A 19118-nucleotide genomic window follows, 5' to 3' on the forward strand; every position below is an offset into this window, starting at 1 on the left:
TGAGCGGCAAGCTGGGCTCCACATTGACAGCACGGAGCCTGCTTGGGATTCTGTCTCTGCTCGCTCTCTCAAAATAAATAAACTAAAAAAAATTATTTTAAAAAGCTTAACTTACAATCTGCTTTAACAAAAAATGTTCTTCGTAGGGAAAAAAAAGACATGAACCAGTGTTAATTTTTTTAATATCTTTTTTTGGTAACTAAATGTCATAAACTACCCTAAATCTTCAATAGTGATGATTTACAATTATCAGTATGTGATTGTGAAAATCAATCAGGGAAGCAGTAGCAGGAATTTCATCTTTCAGTTCTGGACAAGAATTTATATGGAATGGTAGCTCACAAATAATTCTTTTGGGTCATGGGTGGAAAAAAAGGGTATGGCAGGTACTCTATTTTGATTTTCCCAAGTGAAGGGCAGTAATCCGAGGGACTTCTAAATTTCATCATACTGAGTAGAGTTCATAAAGGAGTGTAGCTTTACTTCTGTCGAGCATTAACTTTTGCTGATTACCGACTTATAACTGCGTTATCAGCACATCAGAGCTCTGAAAAATGGGCCTCAACGCCCTTGATTCATCGGCAAACGTCCCACAGTACCCTCTTCCAATTTTCCTAAGACCGTGAACTACATAGGGCACTAGGTCTCTCAGGTCCTGGGGGATCCCAGTAGAAACTGTATTCTGAAACGGGGGACGATCCACAGGTGCAACTGTCGTTCTCCCAAGTCACAGCAGCCACGTTCCAAAGGCGTCCAACGGTGACCTTCCTCAGAGCCTGAGGACCGCCCTCCCTGCCCGCGCACGTGGCGAGGTGGGGACGGAGCCACGTGGGACCCGTGAAAGACACTCTCCGCAGCGCGCGGCTGACATTCCAGGCGCTGGAAAGGAGTTGTCAGCTTCTCGCTGCAAGACCCTGCGCGCAGACCCTGTAGTTAGAAGTGAAGCACAGTGAGGTGAAACGGGGATCGTCCCCGACCTCCCATCACACTTCCCTTTCCCTCCCTCATTCCGCCCCCGCCTCCGCCAACTCTCAGCCCGCTGGCTCAGCTCAGACTCGCCGCCAGACCTAACGCGGGGGCCGACCGAGACCCCGGAAGAGGGACTCCATCCGGGTGCTTTGTGCGGGCGAGGGAAGGGCGTGGCTTTATGACGACCGTGAGCGGGTGGGGCGAGGAGCCAACTCAGGAGCTGGGACAGCCAGACGGAGGGGGCGGCGGGAGTATGGGTTGCAACTTGCCACGCCCCATGGAAGCTCCATGCTGCTCGGGAGGGGAGTCTCTATTCTCAAACTCTCCTTGGAGGCGGGAATGTCAACTAAGAAGTTTAATTTCAAAGACTCATCCTTTGGAAAGCTTCTTCATACTCTCTCCTGCTGCCCTTCTTTCCTCTCTGCTTGATAACCACGGGACACTCTCCGCCTCCAGCCTTCCCTCCCCCCCCTCGCTCTGTGCAGATGGTGGCGGCCCGCGCGGTGCGCAGCCGCAGAGAGTTCTGGGCGGTGCCGGCGAGGGGCGTGTGACGCAGCGGCCGTCGCTGCCATTTTAAGTTGTTTGTTCTCGCTCCCCTCCTCAAACGCGATTCTGCCCCGGACCCGGGAGGCGCCCGAGGCCGCCGCCGTTTCCGCAGCCTGCGGTTGGGGGGGAAACGAGGCTGTGCCACCGCGGACTCTCACCCTCCGCTTCGGCTTTGCCCCCTCCGGGTCTCCTCGACCTTCCTTCCTGAGAGCCGGAACCCGACCGTGGGGGAAGAAAGACTCGAGAGCAGATGCTTGAACTGAAATAACTTTATTTTGGGGGGTTTGCTTCGCTGACAGACCCCGTAGCGCAGGGCTCCCCTCCCCTTCCTCCCCTCCCCCTCCGCCGCCAGTACCAATCCCACCCCTCTTTCTCCTCGTTACTTCTCCTCCTTTCTCTCGGTCTCTCTCTCTCTCCTCTCTCTCTCTTTCTCTCTCTCGCCGCCGCCGCCTCCGCGTCCTTCCGTCCGCCGCCGCCCGGGGCGCCGAGCCAGACTATGGGTCCCAGGTGGGGGCTGAGCGGCGGCAGCAGCGCGGGCGGCCCGGTCACAGTGCGCACTGCAGCGGGGATGGAGGGGCTCAGTTGGCTGGTGGTTTTCTCTTGACATGGCTCCTGCCCGTGCTGCGAGCAGCGCCCCCGCCGCCGCCTCCTCTTCTGCCGCCGCCACCGCTCCGCCCGCAGGCTGCGGCTAGAGGGCCCGAACCCCGCCCGAGCGTCGGTCAGTGAGTCCCGGTCTGCGCGGGGACAGGGAGGGCATTTCCCCGTCACCCGCCCCCGTCCCAGCTGCCTCGGTTCCACCCCTCTGCCCCCTCGGGAAACCAACTAATGACCCCACCCTAAACTAGCCAAACTCGGGAAACATGGTCTGTTCAACGTGAGAGAGAGCGAGCGAGCTTAATCCGGAATCCGGGAACTTCAGGGCCTTTTTTTTTTTTTTTTCTTCCGGGGGGGGGGGGGGCTGGGCGTACTTTAAAAAGTAATTCATATTAACACAACTATTTTCTTTTTTTCCCACTGATCCATCCCATTTTCCCTCTCCCGCCTCCTCTACCCGGGCGGGAATTGTTTCCACGATGAAATGAGTGAAAACCCGAGTGATCCTGTGTCTCCCGTGGTGCGAGTGAGTCGCTGCCGCTGAAGGCAAAGGGTGGGGGTGGGACCTGGGGGGTGGAAGGCAGGTGGTCCCTGGGCGCTGCCTGGGATCTGTCTGGGAGAAGAGCCCACCGCCTTTGCCTCAGCAATGCTCGCAAGAAGATAAGTCGCACTCCCCACGATCTTGAACGGGGCCAGATTCCTAGGGAAGGCTCCCTTGGGGAATGTAGGACTCATCGCAGGGCTGGGGGTGTTGGGATCCCGGGCATTAATCAGGTCCAGCCACAGAGCCGGAATAACTGTTCTATCGTGTTATATACCCCCTTTCTCTCTGCCATCATGATTTTCCATGGCAGCAGCATTAGCAGTCGCCTGAGGGTGAAAATGTGGGTGATGGGGAAGTTGGTAATGACTCCGCTGTTTCTTCTCATGGCTCCTTTGGGCAACACCTGTCCGCCCCCGGTATACACTGTAGTTGATTGCAGGGAAATCCTGTACCTCTCCCCTTCCTTCTCTACCGATTTTGCACTTTTCTCTTTGCTCACCACCAAGTGTAATCAATAACAAGCACTGGCAATACATAGCAATAGTGAAATCTGGAATAACTTAAGAATTGATTAGGTACTGCAGCCATGGATCTGGCTGGGTAAAACCCAATTGGATATTTCGGTTTCCTTCACCTACCCTGTTTTGGTGTTTGGGGGGGGGTTGGGTTTTTCTTCCCCCCCCTTTATAATTTTTTTGTTTTGGTATTTGGAAAGCAGGGATCATTACACTCCCCCCCCCCGTTCCTTATCATAATCCCTTCTCTAAAGAGGGGGAAAAATCCGGATGGATTTGAAGGATTGGACTGGTGTCAGCTGTGTTTTATTGCACACCTAAATCCTGATAATAGGCTTTTCATTTCCCCCCAAAGCCTTTATTTTGGCATTTAAGCCAAATGCGTTTTCCAAAAAGTTAGTTCCAAGTATTTTCTCCTCTCTGTCTTTCCTTCCTCCCCTTCCTCTTTCCCCATAACCCCAAACGTTATTGTCCAAACATGACTGGACAGCAGCTTTTGTTTCTTGACCCTGTAATATGACAGTCTGCTAATATTGCCAGAAGGTGCAGTTTTTGGGTTACAGTCGTGATTTTAGCTATTCAATCATATTAGCAGGAAAAAAAATGACTTGTTTCTGTTGTACTTGAGTCTTAAGAAAAAGTGCCCATAGTTTAGTGACAATTTCCAAAGGCTTTAGTACCACCTGTATTTCAAAATGGGGGACCCAAACTCCCGGAAGAAACAAGCTCTGAACAGACTACGTGCTCAGCTTAGAAAGAAAAAAGAATCTCTAGCTGACCAGTTTGACTTCAAGATGTATATTGCCTTTGTATTCAAGGAGAAGGTAATTTAAAATTCTTAATGTGAATTAGCACAAGTGATTTTTGTAAGTGTATATTAAGTTATTTGTTACCCTTAAATACCTGCGTGTTAGGTTAAAGAGTGGTTGACGGAAGTCTACGTATGTGCTTTCACTTCGACCCTTATGGGGAATTCTCTTCGCGAGCTGGTGCCGTGCCGGGTAACTCCCCGTGGAAGGCTGGAGGACTTGTTGGTTTGGAAATACTCTAAAGCTTAGTAGGGTCTATTTTTAGTTAACCTGGGGGGGGGGGGGCAACGTTGTAAAACTCGCATTTCTGTTTTACAATAAATTACATTTATGTAGAGTTACATGGAGAACATTATTAATTGAAGGATTGTCTATAAAGCAGGACGTTTGAAAGTGGTAAATTAGAATCAAGATGTTTATGTGCTGAAACTAGTCTGTTCAACTTCTTGCTAAAGATACCTTTTCTCTTGGTACATTTAATGGATTACAATACACTTTAATTTTTAGGAACAACTAAATACTGTTAATGGTTAATTTGTGTTTAGAAGTGCAATTTATTAAAATTCAAAAGGACCTAAAGACATTGAAATTTCGAGGGGGGGGGTGGTGAACGGAATCAGAATTAACTACACGGTTAAATAGCAAACAGCTGAGTTGTGAGTAGTCAAAGAGAACATTATAAAAGCAGTATTTATTTTTTTGCAACTTAAAATGGCCAGTTTCTTCAATGATCTGTTTGACGTGAGATTAGGTTATGAGTATAAGGAACTACTGCTTTAATTGTTGCACCGAAGTTGTGAGCTAACTTCAGACCAGAAATAGATTCTTAGTGTGGCATCTATTTAATGTTTGGAAGTTTCCTGGGTATTTACCCCACTCTTAACTCTTGAAGAGTATTTGTACAGGCATACCGTGGTTTTATTGCTCTTCACTTTACTGTGCTTCGTGGGTATTTTGGTTTTTATAAATTGATGGTTTGCGGCAACCCTGGATTGAGTAAGTCTGTCAGCGCCATTTTCCAACAGCGTCTGTGCACTTCATGCCTCTGTGTCACATTTGGGTAATTCTAGAAATATTTTAGGCTTTCTTTTAATCAATGTATTTGTTATGGTGATCTACAATCAGTTATTACTACTTGCTGAAAGCTCGGAGGATCGTTAACATTTTTTAGCAATATTTTTCAATTGAGGTATGTACATTATTTTTTTTAAGACATAATGCTTCTTGCACACTTAATAGACTACAGTGTAGTGTAAACATAATTTTTATACGCCCTGGGAAACCAAAAAATTAATTTGACGTGCTTTATTGTGGTATTAGTTTTATAGCTGTGGTCAGGAACTGAACCCACGATATCTCCAAGGTATGCCTGTATTTAAGGATGCTTTTGGCTGCTGGAGTATATAGCATTGCAAAGTGATTTCAGAGTGGTGGTTTTGAAGTGATTATCCCAAGATTGGGTAGTACCAGGGATTGACTTTTCCATTTTGTCTTTTTGTTGATGTGTTGACTGCAGAGTTGAGAAGATCAGATTTTAATTGAAGGTATTATAAGTTCAGTAGAACTAAATCCAAGACATACTTGGTGAGGTTAGTTCTTTTAATATAGAAGATGCCCTGAGTTGTACCATCTAGTTCTTTAACACCATGAAAACCCGTTTTTACTCTGAATGGACAGTGCCCAGGCAATTGTCCTGAGTAGTTCATGAATTTTATAACCTAAATTGATGAGTGCTTGGTTACAAGTAAATTTGAAACTCAGTTTGGTCATCTTTTAATTTTTTTTCTTGTTTCGTATATTGACACTTTTATGTAATACGTAAAAGTGGTAATGATACTTGACTCTTTCAAGGAGTTAAAAAACGGTAGTTTGTACAGCTTTGTTTTTAAACTGTTGAGATTTTAATTTAACTGTGTAGAATCAGTTAAATGAAAGTACATCAAGAGTAAATCACTTTTTTTTTTTTTTTTTTTAGCATTAGGTGTGTCTAGTGTTTATCTCTCACCATGTTTAAGAAATATTACTGTTTAAAATAAGTTACCTGTTCTGGATACTGTAAGAGCGTGCAGTAAAACATTCTTACTATAGCCTGTTTGTGTGTGGTAGGGGTAACGGGAGTGATGGGGGTTGGAGGAAGAACAGAAGGATCCACCTATTTGAAAATCTGGCATTTCATTATAAAAAATCACTTCAGTTAATACTAGAATAAGGATACATGACATTGTAACATGAACTGGGTGTTAAAAGACAATGTGCTACTATTGGTGGGTTAATACACTTTGTTTTTTTCCTTTTAGAAGAAAAAATCAGCACTTTTTGAAGTGTCTGAGGTTATACCAGTTATGACAAATAATTACGAAGAAAATATCCTGAAAGGTGTGCGAGATTCTAGCTATTCCTTGGAAAGTTCCATAGAGCTTTTACAGAAGGATGTGGTACAGCTCCATGCTCCTCGATACCAGTCTATGAGAAGGGTAAGTTCTGTTTGTCAGTCCTGATTTGGTAAGTTTTTACAAGTTAAACTTACATTTTTTCCCCCTAAGAATGAAGTTGACTTCAAATAAAACATGGATGACATTTTGCGTGTGGTGTTATGCTGATAGCGGTGTGTATTATTGCTGTGAATAATGTTTTATGTTACTGTTTATTGGATTTTCTTTTTTGGGGAGAGAACTGACGTGCTCCTTATAAGTTAAAGTAGAAGGAATTACTGCTGTCAATCTTCTAAATTTCTGCAACTCTTTGGAAGTTAGTATGAACATATTTGAACAGGAGATCCCCACAATTAGTGGCGTGGGGGAAGGTTAGAAAGAACCATGTACTGGTCTGAAAGGTTTACTGGCCTTTGAAAATTATGGACTATGATAATAAGGAACAAGAATGGAGAAAATAGTTTTGTGTAAGTATATAATAAAAATACCAAGACAGCTTTGCTTATATATTAACTAGGGTCTGCTTTTGAAGAATGGAAATAAAAAATACTGGGACTTAACCAGAAAAATCAGCCTGAGTTGGAGTTTTCACCATGTGCTGATTAATCTAGGTCTTGATATGAGCAACATTGGACTGAGTATTTGGACTCTACAAGATAAAGATTAGAAGTAGGCCATGGGCTAGTCAGATTGGGTACTGTTCTATTTCTCTTACCTCTTAATACATAAAATGCTTCACGCACCTTCTGTACTTGTGAAATGTTTCTGTAATCAAACCTGTAATTGGTGACATTCATTGCTTGTTATAACTTTGTTTCTTTGAAAGTAATTTTTTTTTTTTTGGTCATTTTATAGGATGTAATTGGCTGTACTCAGGAGATGGATTTCATTCTTTGGCCTCGGAATGATATTGAAAAAATTGTCTGTCTCCTGTTTTCTAGGTGGAAGGAATCTGATGAGCCTTTTAGGCCTGTTCAGGTATTTTATTCTAAGTGTGGTGTGCACTTAAGTGAGTAAATAGGGCCTAACTTAAATTTTTTGAGAATATGCGTTCTAATCAGTTTTAACTCATGAGTTGCTCTCGTCTGTTTGGATATTGTGATGCAAGAGGAGAAAGCATTTGGGTGACAGAATCTCTTGAGAATGAGAGGTGGTCCTAACTACTCCAGTGTGTCTTTGAAATAACGGCTAGAGAAAATCTTTGAGGATAGATTTACAGAGGGGCCCATGAATGAACTCAGGTGATCTCTCCTCTGAAATTGTACTCCCAAAATAGTATACCTAACTATCTGGTTCTCAAAGGAGTCTGATATAAGAAATCCTTTTCTAAAAGTAGATTTGTGTATAAAACTATACAAGAGAGGAGTAAATCTGGTAGTGGTGGTGAAGTAATCTTCCCGGACATCTCTGCCAACTTCTGACTTGTCATTTGATGTACTAGTTTCTAGTGTTGAAGAGCATTTGCCCTTGAGGCAGTGATCCTAATTTTATGTATGGTTGCTTTATATGCATAGGAGAAAGTAAAGTAATCTCCCCTGAAATACCAACATGGTTACTTCTAGGTCAGGTATGGCCAAGTTTTATTCTACATATATGTAAATGTCATAAATACATCAATCATACTTATATCTATAATGAAAATAGCAAAAATTATGATTGAAAAAATTTTGCATCTATCCATTACTATGAAGTATTTTTATGGTGCTTTTGTGTATGAACAAATTGGTATACTCCCCCTGTCCCCATGGTAATGCTTTCACAACAGCTCAAATTATCGTTCTTTTTCTAAGGTTCATTTGACAGAAATAAGTTCTAAAGTTAACATATAGCCCTAAATGTGGGTAAAAGTATTGCGTATTCATGTTTTCCTTTAATGGATGATACTAACTCACATGAATGTGCTGGAGAATAGAAGTTTAATGTGGCAAGCAGGAAGACCAGGAATGATGGGGCGTGTTTGTAGTTATCAGAGCATGTCTTATGCATCAGCTGTAACTGCTGTCCAGAAGCACTGGAAGGATTTTTTTTTTTTCATTCAGAATTTTTCACTGGGAAACTGGTTCACTTCTCCCTGTATTTTTAAAAATTTCCAATTCTCTTCTCTTTCCCTCTGAGACCTTATTTGGGATAGTTGTGTTAAAATAGTCTTGTCTCAAGTCAAGCACTACTTTTTCAAATAATGGTGTTTGAGAGTTGTGCTAGGCTGTCTCCTGAATATATACATTTAATCTTCATCCTTACAATAACGATGCAGACAGGAGCCTCCTTTTGCCAAGGAAGACGCTGAGGCAGTTGCAGATTAGCTAAACAGCCCGAGGTCATGCAGTTAAGTGGCAATCAAGACGTAATTCCTGTAAAGCTTATGCTCAGAATTTGCTACTCTGTACTGTGGGAAGTGCCCTGTATTATAAAAACCTAATATTATGGACTGAGTGTAAGCACTATATAGGGTAGAGGTGGACTGAGTATAAGCACTATATAGGACAGAGGTAAGTTTAGAGTTCAGCTTCAGGAAACAAGTTAATAGTGTAAAGATGAACTTACTTCCCTTGTAATTTAAAATAATTAGTATCCTGAATGAGAGGTCATAAATATAAATAATTTCGTTCTTGAGGTAAATGAAAGAAGGAAAGGTAAACTTCAATTTGAAAACTTTCTTTTGTTTTTTTTGATTCTTTGACTCTTGAAGCACTTTAACTTTTTTTTTTTAACATTTTTTTTTTTTTTTTTGAGAGAGACCAGGCGTCAGTGGGGGAGGGGCAGAGAGCGAGGGAGTTACAGATTCTGAAGCAGGCTCCAGGCTCCGAGCTGTCAGCAGAGCCAGATGCAGGGCTCAAACTCACGGACTGCGAGATCATGACCTAACCTGAGCCGAAGTTAGACACCCAACTGACTGAGCCACCCAGGCGCCCCTTGAAGCACTTTAAAGTTTGAATAGTAATGAGATTTAGTAGGAACCAGAGTAAAGGTTGTTTTTCAATAACAAGTTCCTACTATATTCAAAGTACTAGGAGGTACACGTTAAAATCTCTGTTCTTTCCTCTTTATCCCTAAATGCTCTTGCTGCGTTAGTTCTTCATCACACTGTTCAAATATTTTGTTACTTCTCGGCATTGCTTTCATGCTGCTTATTAGGGTTTTCTTTTTGGTGGGGACTATTCCTTCCTTCCCAAATCTTTATGTATTCAATAGGATAGAATTGAAATGCCACAGAAACATAGAAGCCCTTTTCAGTCTCACTGAAATCTCTTCAGTGTGATGTTCTACTGGCCTCTTCTAGTCTCTCCCTGGTATTTGCCATACTGGAATACTTGAAGCTTTCTTACTTGAACAGTTTTTTGGTTTTTTTTAAGTTTTTTAATAATTGTTTATTTTTGAGAGAGAGAGGCAGAGTGCAAGCAGGGAGGGCAGAAAGAGAGAGGGAGACACAGAATCCGAAGCAGCCTCCAGGCTCTGAGCTGTCAGCACAGAGCCCGATGCGGAGCTCAAAGTCACGAGCCGTGAGATCATGACCTGAGCCCAAGTTGGATGCACAACTGACTGAGCCAGCCGGGTGCCCCACTTGCTTGAATAGTATTTTAATTTTGACACATTTGTGCTTAATGTTGGCCCTGTTTCCTGGAATGGCATTTTCCAAATTACCTTTTCTTAGCGCTTTCCTGGGGAAAATTACTGTCCTCTTTCAAGGCCCAATCCACAATCATTTGCTAATACTGCCTACAGCGCCCGCTATGTTAATTATTTCTCCCTTCTTCACGTAGCACTCTGAAGATAGGAACTCAGTTTAGGGTTTTACAGATAACCTCAGCTTATTCTAGGAAAGATTTGAAGCAAGTTAGGTTTTATATTTGCATGTGCGTGTCCTTTTGAGCCGTTGTCAGAGCCTTAGTAGCCTTATTTTCATATTCATAAATATTTGAATTTGTGCAGAGATAACAGTCGAATATCCTTTTTCCATGCAACAGTGTGGGGGTAGCATATCATTTTATGTTATGGCTTATAAGAGAAGCTAGGCAGTCAAATTCTAGATCGCAGGAACTGGTTTTTCCTTGTCAGTGTTTCTTGCTGTCTTGACATAAGAAGATAAAAGTTGAGTCAAATGGACTAAGTCTTTCTTAAAATAATTGAACACTATATAAATAAAGAGATGTTAAGGTTTCTCTGCTTTTTGAATTCTCCATTAGCCTGGTTGTTTCACCCAGCACTTAGTGTCTCCACAGACGTTTTGTGGGAGGATGGAGTTAATTTTCCTCATGTTAGAGTAAAAGGATGTTCTGATTTGAGAATACTTCTTCCTAACTTAAAGTTTTTTTTAATCTGAAAAAACCCCACATGAAAACATGTTTAAAATTTTGAGAGGTTCATAACATCCTCAAGTCCATCTATGTTAGGACTGGATACCTTTCAGGTGTGGGCTTTATGTATCATTTAATCCCCTTAACTGTCCTGATGGGTTAGAACCTGAGATGAAACTGAAGTTCAGAAAAGTTAGGGGATATGTACAAGGTCACGTAAGTAGTGACATGTACTGCTGAGATTGGAATACATCTCTTCGTAAAAGCTGTCTGTAGTGTGTTCTTTATAATAAAAAGGAGGGAGGTGTCATTCGGCTTATTTAAGCATTACATTGGGGGACACCAAATATGTTGGAAGTCTTGAGCCATGTAGGTTTGAAAATCTAGTTTTCTAGAATTTGGCCTAAAATCATTGAGAATGAGGATCTAGTCACCCTGATGCAGTGTTTTTCTTGAAGGTCGAATTCTGTAATGGAGTGCTGTTCACTAGAACTTTCTGTGATAAAGGCAATGCTATGTATCTCAACAGACTGTTCAGAATGGTGGCCACTGGCCACATGTGATTATTGAGTATTTGAGATGTGGCTAGTGTTAGCGAAGGACTGAATTTTAAAATGCATTTAATATGTTAAACTTGAGTAGGCACAGTTGGCTACCGCATTGGATGGCACAACTCGATGCCTGTGGATGCGGTAGATGTTTCAAGTAGGGTAACGTCTTTGTACTTACATGTAAATGTGTTTCTTAATTAGGCCAAATTTGAGTTTCATCACGGTGACTATGAAAAACAGTTTCTGCATGTACTGAGCCGCAAGGACAAGACTGGAATTGTTGTCAACAATCCTAACCAGTCAGTGTTTCTCTTCATTGACAGACAGCACTTGCAGGTAAGCATTTTTTAATTTTAATTTTTTTTTCCCTGCCTGCCTGCCTTCCTTCCACTTAACTCCTCATTTAGAAAGCTTATTCGTGGGGCGCCTGGGTGGCGCAGTCGGTTAAGCGTCTGACTTCAGCCAGGTCACGATCTCGCGGTCCGTGAGTTCGAGCCCCGCGTCAGGCTCTGGGCTGATGGCTCAGAGCCTGGAGCCTGTTTCCGATTCTGTGTCTCCCTCTCTCTCTGCCCCTCCCCCGTTCATGCTTTGTCTTTCTCTGTCCCAAAAATAAATAAACGTTGAAAAAAAAATTAAAAAAAAAAATAAAAAGCTTATTCGTTAGGGGTGCCTGGGTGGCTCATTTGGTTAAGTGTCCAACTCTTGGTTTTGGCTCAGGTCATGATCTCACAGTTTTGTGAGTTTGAGCCATGTGGAGCCTGCTTGGGATTCTCTGTCTCCCTCTCTCTCTGCCCTTTCCCCAATCATGCTCTCTCTCTCAAAATAAATAAACTAAAAAAAAAAAAAAAAAACTGGTTAGCAAAAGATTTTTTAAAAATGTTTATTTTTGAGAATGAGTGCAAGCGGGGTAGGGACAGAAGGAGAGGGGGACAGAGGATCCAAAGAAGTCTCTGCACTGATAGCAGAGAGCCTGATGTGGGGCTCGAACTCACAAACGGGGAGATCCAACTGAGCCACCCAGGCACCCAGCAAATTATTTTTCCATATGCGTTAATTAATTCTGTTTTGCCACTTAAAAACTGCATTATTTTTGAAGTTACTTAAAAATCAAAAGATACCCTGGGCCTCACCCTAGAATAGTGGTTCCCAAACTTTGCTGCATATTAGAACTGCCTGAGAGCTTTTAAAAGTCATGATTCTAGTAAACTCCAGTGAACTTAAAACAGCGTGGTTTTTTTGTTTGTTTTTAAATTTTAACATTTATTTATTTTCGAGGGATAGAGACAGAGCATGAGTGGGGGAGGGGGAGACAGAGAGAGAGAGAGAGAGAGAGAGAGAGACAGAGTCCGAAGCAAGCTCCAGGCTCTGAGCTGTTTTGTTAGCACAGAGCCCAACGCGGGGCTTGAACTCACAAACTGCGAGACCATGACCTGAGCTGAAGTCGGAAGCTCAACCGACTGAGCCACCTGGGCACCCCAAAACAGTGTTTTAAGAAACCCTGTGGTAGAGCTTTTCTAAGTAAAGTACGGTCAACAGATCATAGCAGATTCTTAAATATGTGGACTCTCAGGCCCTACCCCAATCCTACTCAATCAGAATCTATGTTTTGAACAAAATCTTCAGGTGGTTAGTAACACAGATTATGTTTTGAGACGCTGTAGCCTTAGATCTTATAAATAAAAATCTGGAGGCTTCTTGGTGGCTCAGTCGGTTAAACGTCCGACTTCGGCTCAGGTCATGATCTCACAGTTTGCGAGTTGGAGCCCCACATCGGGCTCTGTACTGACAGCTCTGAGCATGGAGCCTGCTTGGGATTCTGTGTCTCCCTCTCTCTCTGCCTTTCCCTTGCTCACGCTCTGTCTCAAAAATAAATAAACTTAATTAAAAAGATTATTTTTTTAAAAATCTGAAGGGTAAAATACATCTGTATTTAAAAGATCCAAATGTGTTTTAAATAAGCACTTTCAATTTAAGTGATGCAGGTATTCCAGATTCTTTTTTATTCTGTAGAACGTTCTTTATCTCATCAACCTAAACCTGAGTATCATCACTTAGAATTTATAACATGTTTTGTTATTAACCTTTAAAAATAGCATCGCTTTAATTACCATTCATTCAACAAATGAATGCCTACTACTGTGTGCCAGGTGCTGTGCAACAGTGAACCCATTAGACAGAAATTCTGTCATCAGGGACTCCCACTGCATGGTAGGGGAGGCCCAGCAGCAGAGAAGTACAGTATGCAACTCACATGATGAGTGCTAAGAGAAGATGGTGCGGGGTATGTAAGCCATTGGGTCAGAATTCTTAAATGGTGTCACCAGAGAAGGCCTCACCGGGCAGGTGATTTAGAAGAGTATTTATGATACTAGTTATGCATTGTAGAACATTGTTTATTTTTACTAGAGAGTATGACAGTAAAAACATGCAGGTGAATCATACTGCTACCTTCAAGGAACTGAAGACTCCTTAGGAAGATTATATGTTGACTTTGTATGTTGTAAGAACATTTTAAAACACATATGGTATTATAGGTACAAGTAAGAACTATGGGAAGAAAGTTAATTTCAGTGGAGGCATTTCATAAAACTAATAAAAAACATATGACGTGGGTGGGTTTTGGGGGTTTTCTTTTCTGCTTCATCTTTACCTTAGCTCTCCTATGGTGGATATTTTGAAGTTGCCTTAGTTTTCCTTTTTAATTACTTGTAGTGTACTTTCATTTGAGTAACTTACTTAGATAATACTGGATAGCAGGCTGTTGACTTCTATTATGGAATCCACAATAGAGATTGAGAGAGTGTAAGCTGGGGAGAGGGCCAGAGGGAGAGAGAGAGAATCTTAAGCAGGTTTCACATTCAGCTCAGAACCCTATGCAGGGCTCAGTGTCACAACCCTGGGATCATGGCCTGAGCCGAAATCAAAAGTCAGTCACTCAACTGACTGAGCCACCCAGACACCCTGATTATCACGCAAATGTACAGATCAATAATACTATATAGAAATGGCTAGTGGCTTGAAGGATTAACATTGCTAAATAAGTAGGAAATCGTCTTCTCTTTTATATCAAAGTCAGATGTTTATGCTTTATGAAGCAAATAGCTTGAATCCTTTTAATGAAAAGAAAGTTGTAAGCTTGTCAGCTAAGTTCGTGTTGTAGGTAGGGTGACCAGCAGTCTGTCTGTCTGGAATGCCCTGATTTTTGCATTGAAAGTCCCAAGTCCTAGGAACCTTAATTGTGGGCAGTGCGATGGCTGGCGTCAACCCTGACTGTAGATGCATCTGGTCTCCAGCGCTCTTAGGTGCATCTTTCACTCCGGTCATTACTGGTCTTCCTAACCCGGAGATGCGTTGCCATACCTGCCCTGTCAAGAGGATCGAGGGACCCAACAGGGTGGCCAACGCAGGGTGCGTTACTTACCGGCCTCAAGGAGCCGTACGGGCATGAGCTCACATCATCCTCCCCACAGTCCTGGGAGGCGTAGGTCTTCTTACTCCCATTTTAGAGGCGAGGAAATCAGGAAACGAAAGAACTGGATCACAGTCGTCTAGCAGAGATCGTATGTCCTTCATAATGCAAGATGTATGGAAAGAGCTAGAGCAAATGATAATTTTGGAGGGGACTGTGGTAGAGAGGCACGTGCCTGGAGTCTGGGTTCTAATCCACATGCAGCCACTGACTGGCTATGAAATCTTGGACAGGTAACTTCTGTGAGTGTGTTTTTTTGTTAAATTGAATAAACGATATTCATAAGGTTGTTGTAGCATTTAAAGTGAAAAAATAGCACCTAGGTGGCTCAGTTGGTTAAGTGTCTGTTGGTTTTGGCTCAGGTCATGATCTCGTGGTTTCCTGAGTTCGATCCCCACGTCCGGCACTGTGCTGGCAGTGTGAAGCCTGCTTGGGATTCTCTCTCTCTCCCTCTCTCTCTCTGCCCCTCCTAACTCATGCTCTCTCTCTCTCAAAATAAATAACCTTAAGAAATTTCTTTAAAGTAAAAAAATATATGTGCATTATGTGGTTTATTTATATATAGAGACTGCTTTTTTTTAAAGGTGCTGAAGTGAAAAGAACTTTGAAGGCGGGCGGTTCAAGGGTTTTAGATTCCGTCTTCCGTTTACTGGCAGTGGTGATCTGTGAAAGCACCTAGCACACTTGCCATAAGCTAGATGTTAAATGGTGACTTTTTTTTTTTTTTTTTAATGTTTTGTTTTTTGAGAGAGAGAGAGCTGGGGAGGGTCAGAGATGTTGGCGGGGGGTGGGGGGGTGGGGGGGGGGAGAGGATCCCAAGCAGGATCTGCATGGTCAGCACAGAGCCCGATGCAGGTTTTGAACTCACAAACCGGAGAGATCATGACCTGAACTGAAATCGAGAGTTGGACACTAAACTGACTGAGCCACCCAGGTGTCCCCAAGTAACTACTTTTTAAAAATAATACTTACAGTTTTATTTTTCTGGTAATACTTTTGCTTTCTTCCAGTCCTTTACCCCCGGTTATGCTTCAGTCTTTCTTTTTTCTATTTCATATCTTTGCCCTCACTTCTATGACACTTTTGTTGTCCTTGCATATACAGACATGACTTCAAACTTCTGTTAAGATGGGTCTCTATGGCCTTTAACCTTATTTTCCTTTAGCAAGTTGTCCAAGTTGACTTTTCTGACTTCAGTTTTTTGTTTGAATAAACTCTCTAAATGTTTGTTTAGTTTATAATCATGCTTATTCTTTCTGTATTTTATATGGCAAGGTTGTGTCTTCCTAACTAGACTGTGGTCCCTGTGGGTACAGACTGTAATCTGTTCCCTTGATCTGTGTGCTTTATTGCTGTGTGTAAGTGCTTGATAGAATTATGGGAGATTGACTTCATGTGACACTTGATGGGTTACGTAAAGGTCTTCTTTATTAAGATTAAAACGATTCCCCTTGCAGACTCCGAAAAACAAAGCTACAATCTTCAAGTTATGCAGCATCTGCCTCTACCTGCCGCAGGAACAGCTTACGCACTGGGCGGTTGGCACCATAGAGGACCACCTCCGTCCTTACATGCCGGAGTAGGGGCCTGACCAGCAGAGCGGAAAGGATCAGGGAGCGCAGCAGCATTTTGTTTCCTTGTTTTCTTACACTTTATTCTTTCAGAGTTTAAAGAAAATGGACTCATGCACAGAACACTATGCATTTTGAAACGTGTTCATCCTGGATTTTTTTTTTTTTAATTATTTGTGTCTCAGAACTTAAAAAAAATTAGGTGTCTTCTGCACGGACTGTGTGAAAGAAGATGCTTTGCATATTTGCTGCACTGCATCAGCATTCTGCTAAAAATGTGAAGTGAAAGGACAGTTGTACACTGAAATGCTTAAATGTATCTGAAAGCACAAGGTGATACTCTTTTTTGATGGTCTTTCCATTTATGCTGGTTTTTGCCTCTCTGACATCTGTCATCAGTATTTAGAGGGTGAGAAGGGAATGTAAAAGGTATACATAACATTGAAACAAACGGAATAGCTTTGCCGTAATCACCGTCGTTCCAGAGCACTGTCAGATTCATTCTAATGACCACAAGTGGTTGTTTAAAAAAAAAAAAAAAAAAAAATACAACCACGGGGAAGAAATCTTTTAAGAAAAAAAAAGCATCTCATTGTAGGCATTCTTGCCTCATGTTTTACTGGGCCATGTTTGTTTCCTGGTACTCATAAGTAAATGTATGTATTTTATTTCCAGATCTCTTTCCCCAAGTTGTTGTTATAAAAGAATATTCTGCTGAATGTGGATACAGTTCTACACATTAAAGCAGATCTGGAGTCTGAAGTAGCTAACGCAGCTGTAAAACTGAGAAATCCATGCATAGCTGCAGAAATCATGATAGGGAGAGGACTTTCCTTTTTTGGTTTTTGTTTTTTGGTTTTAAAGAGAAGAGGTTTTTATTACAAAGAAAATGCAGTGAATTGTGCAGAAATACTGGTTTCTACACCATCCTAAAAGAAAACTTTAGGAGGGTTTCTTGGAATAGAAAAAAGTTACTAAAGTTGGCATCTTAAATTGTTAAAAAAAAAAAAAAACAAAACACTGAGTGTCAAAGCTCTAAAAGCAGAACTCATTTTGTGCAATGAACATAAGGAAAGACTACTGTATAGTTTTTTGTTTTTTGTTTTTTCTTTTTAATGAAGAAAAGCTTTGCTTAAGGGTTGCATACTTTTATGGAGTAAATCTGAACGATCCTACTCCTTTGGAGTAAAACTTAGTGCTTACTGGTTTCCAAATGTATTTAGCTTCTGGTTGGAATTTGAAAAAAATGAAAACCTAAATAAAATAGGTGAAAGTTCCCTGACTATTCAGGTGAATACACAAAACTGAAGTGGTAACTTTTTTTTCCAAGTCGCTGGGTGGTGTTACTGATGACCTTGGGGGTTATGTTACAGTCCATAGCACACAGTAAACTCAGGACAAAAACCGTTTGCGTTTGCAGTTTCAAGAATAGGAATCAAAGACATTTTGTAAGCTTTAACAGGTATCAGGTTGGCCTTGTTCCTTGCTTCATGGAAAAGAAAAATATTTTTTAAAGTAGGCTTCACACCGACCGGGGGCTTGGACTCAACATCCCTGGGATCACGAGTTGCATGCTCCACCAACTGACCCAGCCAGGCGCCCCAAGAAGTACTAATTTCAAAATGCTTCCACGTTTTCTCATCAATTGAAAATTTAGAATCTACTTGAAATCATGGCTTTGAATGTTTATCATGGCCAGGTCCTGTTTGAAGCTCTGGTCTCACAAGCCTGAGTGGAAAGAGCTGCAGAGGTTCAGTAACTTGCCCAAGCTCACATGCGGAGCAGGGAAGATTTAAAACCAGGCCAGCTGTCTCTGTAGGATCCAAACTCTTCATTGTTGTACTATGTTGAATTATACTGGATGTATTCAGTAAGTCAGTTTTTAATTTTATTTTAGAGTCAATTTAGAAAAGGTGTAAAACACAAAACTCCTGTATAACCTTTACCCGTGTCTTAGCCACATTTCTTCCCATATATATATATATATATATATATATATATATATATTCCCATATATATATATGTCTTTTCTGAACGATCTGAGCATTTGGTACATATGTCATGGGTACATCTTTATTCCTTACTTCTAGTGCTTCAGCCTAGGTCCCAAGTACAGGGATATTCTTGTATAACCACAGGGAAGTAACCAGATCCAGGAAATGCAGTGTTGATACACCTTCACCTGTCCATATTCCAGTTTTAATTGTCCTAATATCCTCATGTCTTTTTTAAACCGTTGAATGTAGCTGTCACATCTCTAGTCTCTAATCTGGAACAGGTCATTAGCCTTTGTTTAATAACCTTGACATTTTTGAAGAGTAGGCTAATTTTTTAAAAAAATATAAGGTGTTCCTCATTTTGCATTTGAATGCTGTTTCTTTTTCCACAGTTAAATTTGGGATTATTCTGGCCAGCACCCAATCCAGAAGTGCACTGTCAAGTTGCTCTTTGTTAATGTTAATTTTGATTGATCAAGGCCTGTTTCTGCATTGTAAAGTTACTGTTTTCCCCCCTTGAAACCAAGAAGCAATCTGGAGAGCAACGTGGAAGTACCCTGCTTTTCATCAGGTGCTCTACTGAGGAGTTCTGATTTTTGCTGTAACCAGTCTTTCACTAGGATAGCTACAAATTGGTAATTTTCCATTATTTACTCCTCCTTCCACATATATCAGCATTTTATTGTAAGGAAGAGCCCTCCCAGCTCTGCCATGGATTATCTACCTACATGGTGTGGATTCCTCTTTCCCAAAACTGCATAGTTTGCATGCCTCTTACTATTTGAACTTGAACACTTGCTTACTTTCAAGCACAAGAAATGTTCAT

The 19118-nt window shown here is 41.8% G+C and overlaps 1 protein-coding gene across 3 annotated transcripts; it reads left to right on the top strand.

Annotated features, from left to right (window-relative positions):
• The first annotated feature begins 1572 nt into the window (after window positions 1–1572).
• On the top strand, window positions 1573–17599 carry CB2H6orf62 (chromosome B2 C6orf62 homolog). Of its 3 annotated transcripts, XM_030314724.1 has the most exons (6): window positions 2642–3992; window positions 6275–6451; window positions 7265–7387; window positions 11457–11591; window positions 13403–13536; window positions 16182–16270. In XM_030314724.1, the coding sequence occupies exons 1-5, from the start codon at window positions 3864–3866 to the stop codon at window positions 13508–13510; spliced, it is 672 nt and encodes a 223-aa protein (XP_030170584.1). In that variant the 5' UTR covers window positions 2642–3863; the 3' UTR covers window positions 13511–13536; window positions 16182–16270. The 3 variants fall into 3 exon arrangements, with proteins under 3 accessions (XP_030170585.1, XP_030170583.1, XP_030170584.1); XM_030314725.1 differs by lacking the exons at window positions 2642–3992; window positions 13403–13536 and adding an exon at window positions 1573–2635 and having other exon boundaries at window positions 16182–17599; XM_030314723.2 differs by lacking the exon at window positions 13403–13536 and having other exon boundaries at window positions 1574–3992; window positions 16182–17599.
• The last annotated feature ends 1519 nt before the right edge of the window (window positions 17600–19118 follow it).

The sequence above is a fragment of the Lynx canadensis genome, chromosome B2 (genome assembly GCF_007474595.2).
Source record: "Lynx canadensis isolate LIC74 chromosome B2, mLynCan4.pri.v2, whole genome shotgun sequence".
NCBI classification, from domain to species: domain Eukaryota; kingdom Metazoa; phylum Chordata; class Mammalia; order Carnivora; family Felidae; genus Lynx; species Lynx canadensis.

Excerpts from the sequence above, each read along its gene's own strand:
- CB2H6orf62 (XM_030314723.2), top strand. The coding sequence starts at position 3,864 with ATGGGGGACCCAAACTCCCGGAAGAAACAAGCTCTGAACAGACTACGT. Across the intron at positions 6,452-7,264 it reads GATACCAGTCTATGAGAAGG|GATGTAATTGGCTGTACTCA; the intron begins GTAAGTTCTGTT and ends GTCATTTTATAG. Across the intron at positions 7,388-11,456 it reads AGCCTTTTAGGCCTGTTCAG|GCCAAATTTGAGTTTCATCA; the intron begins GTATTTTATTCT and ends TTTCTTAATTAG.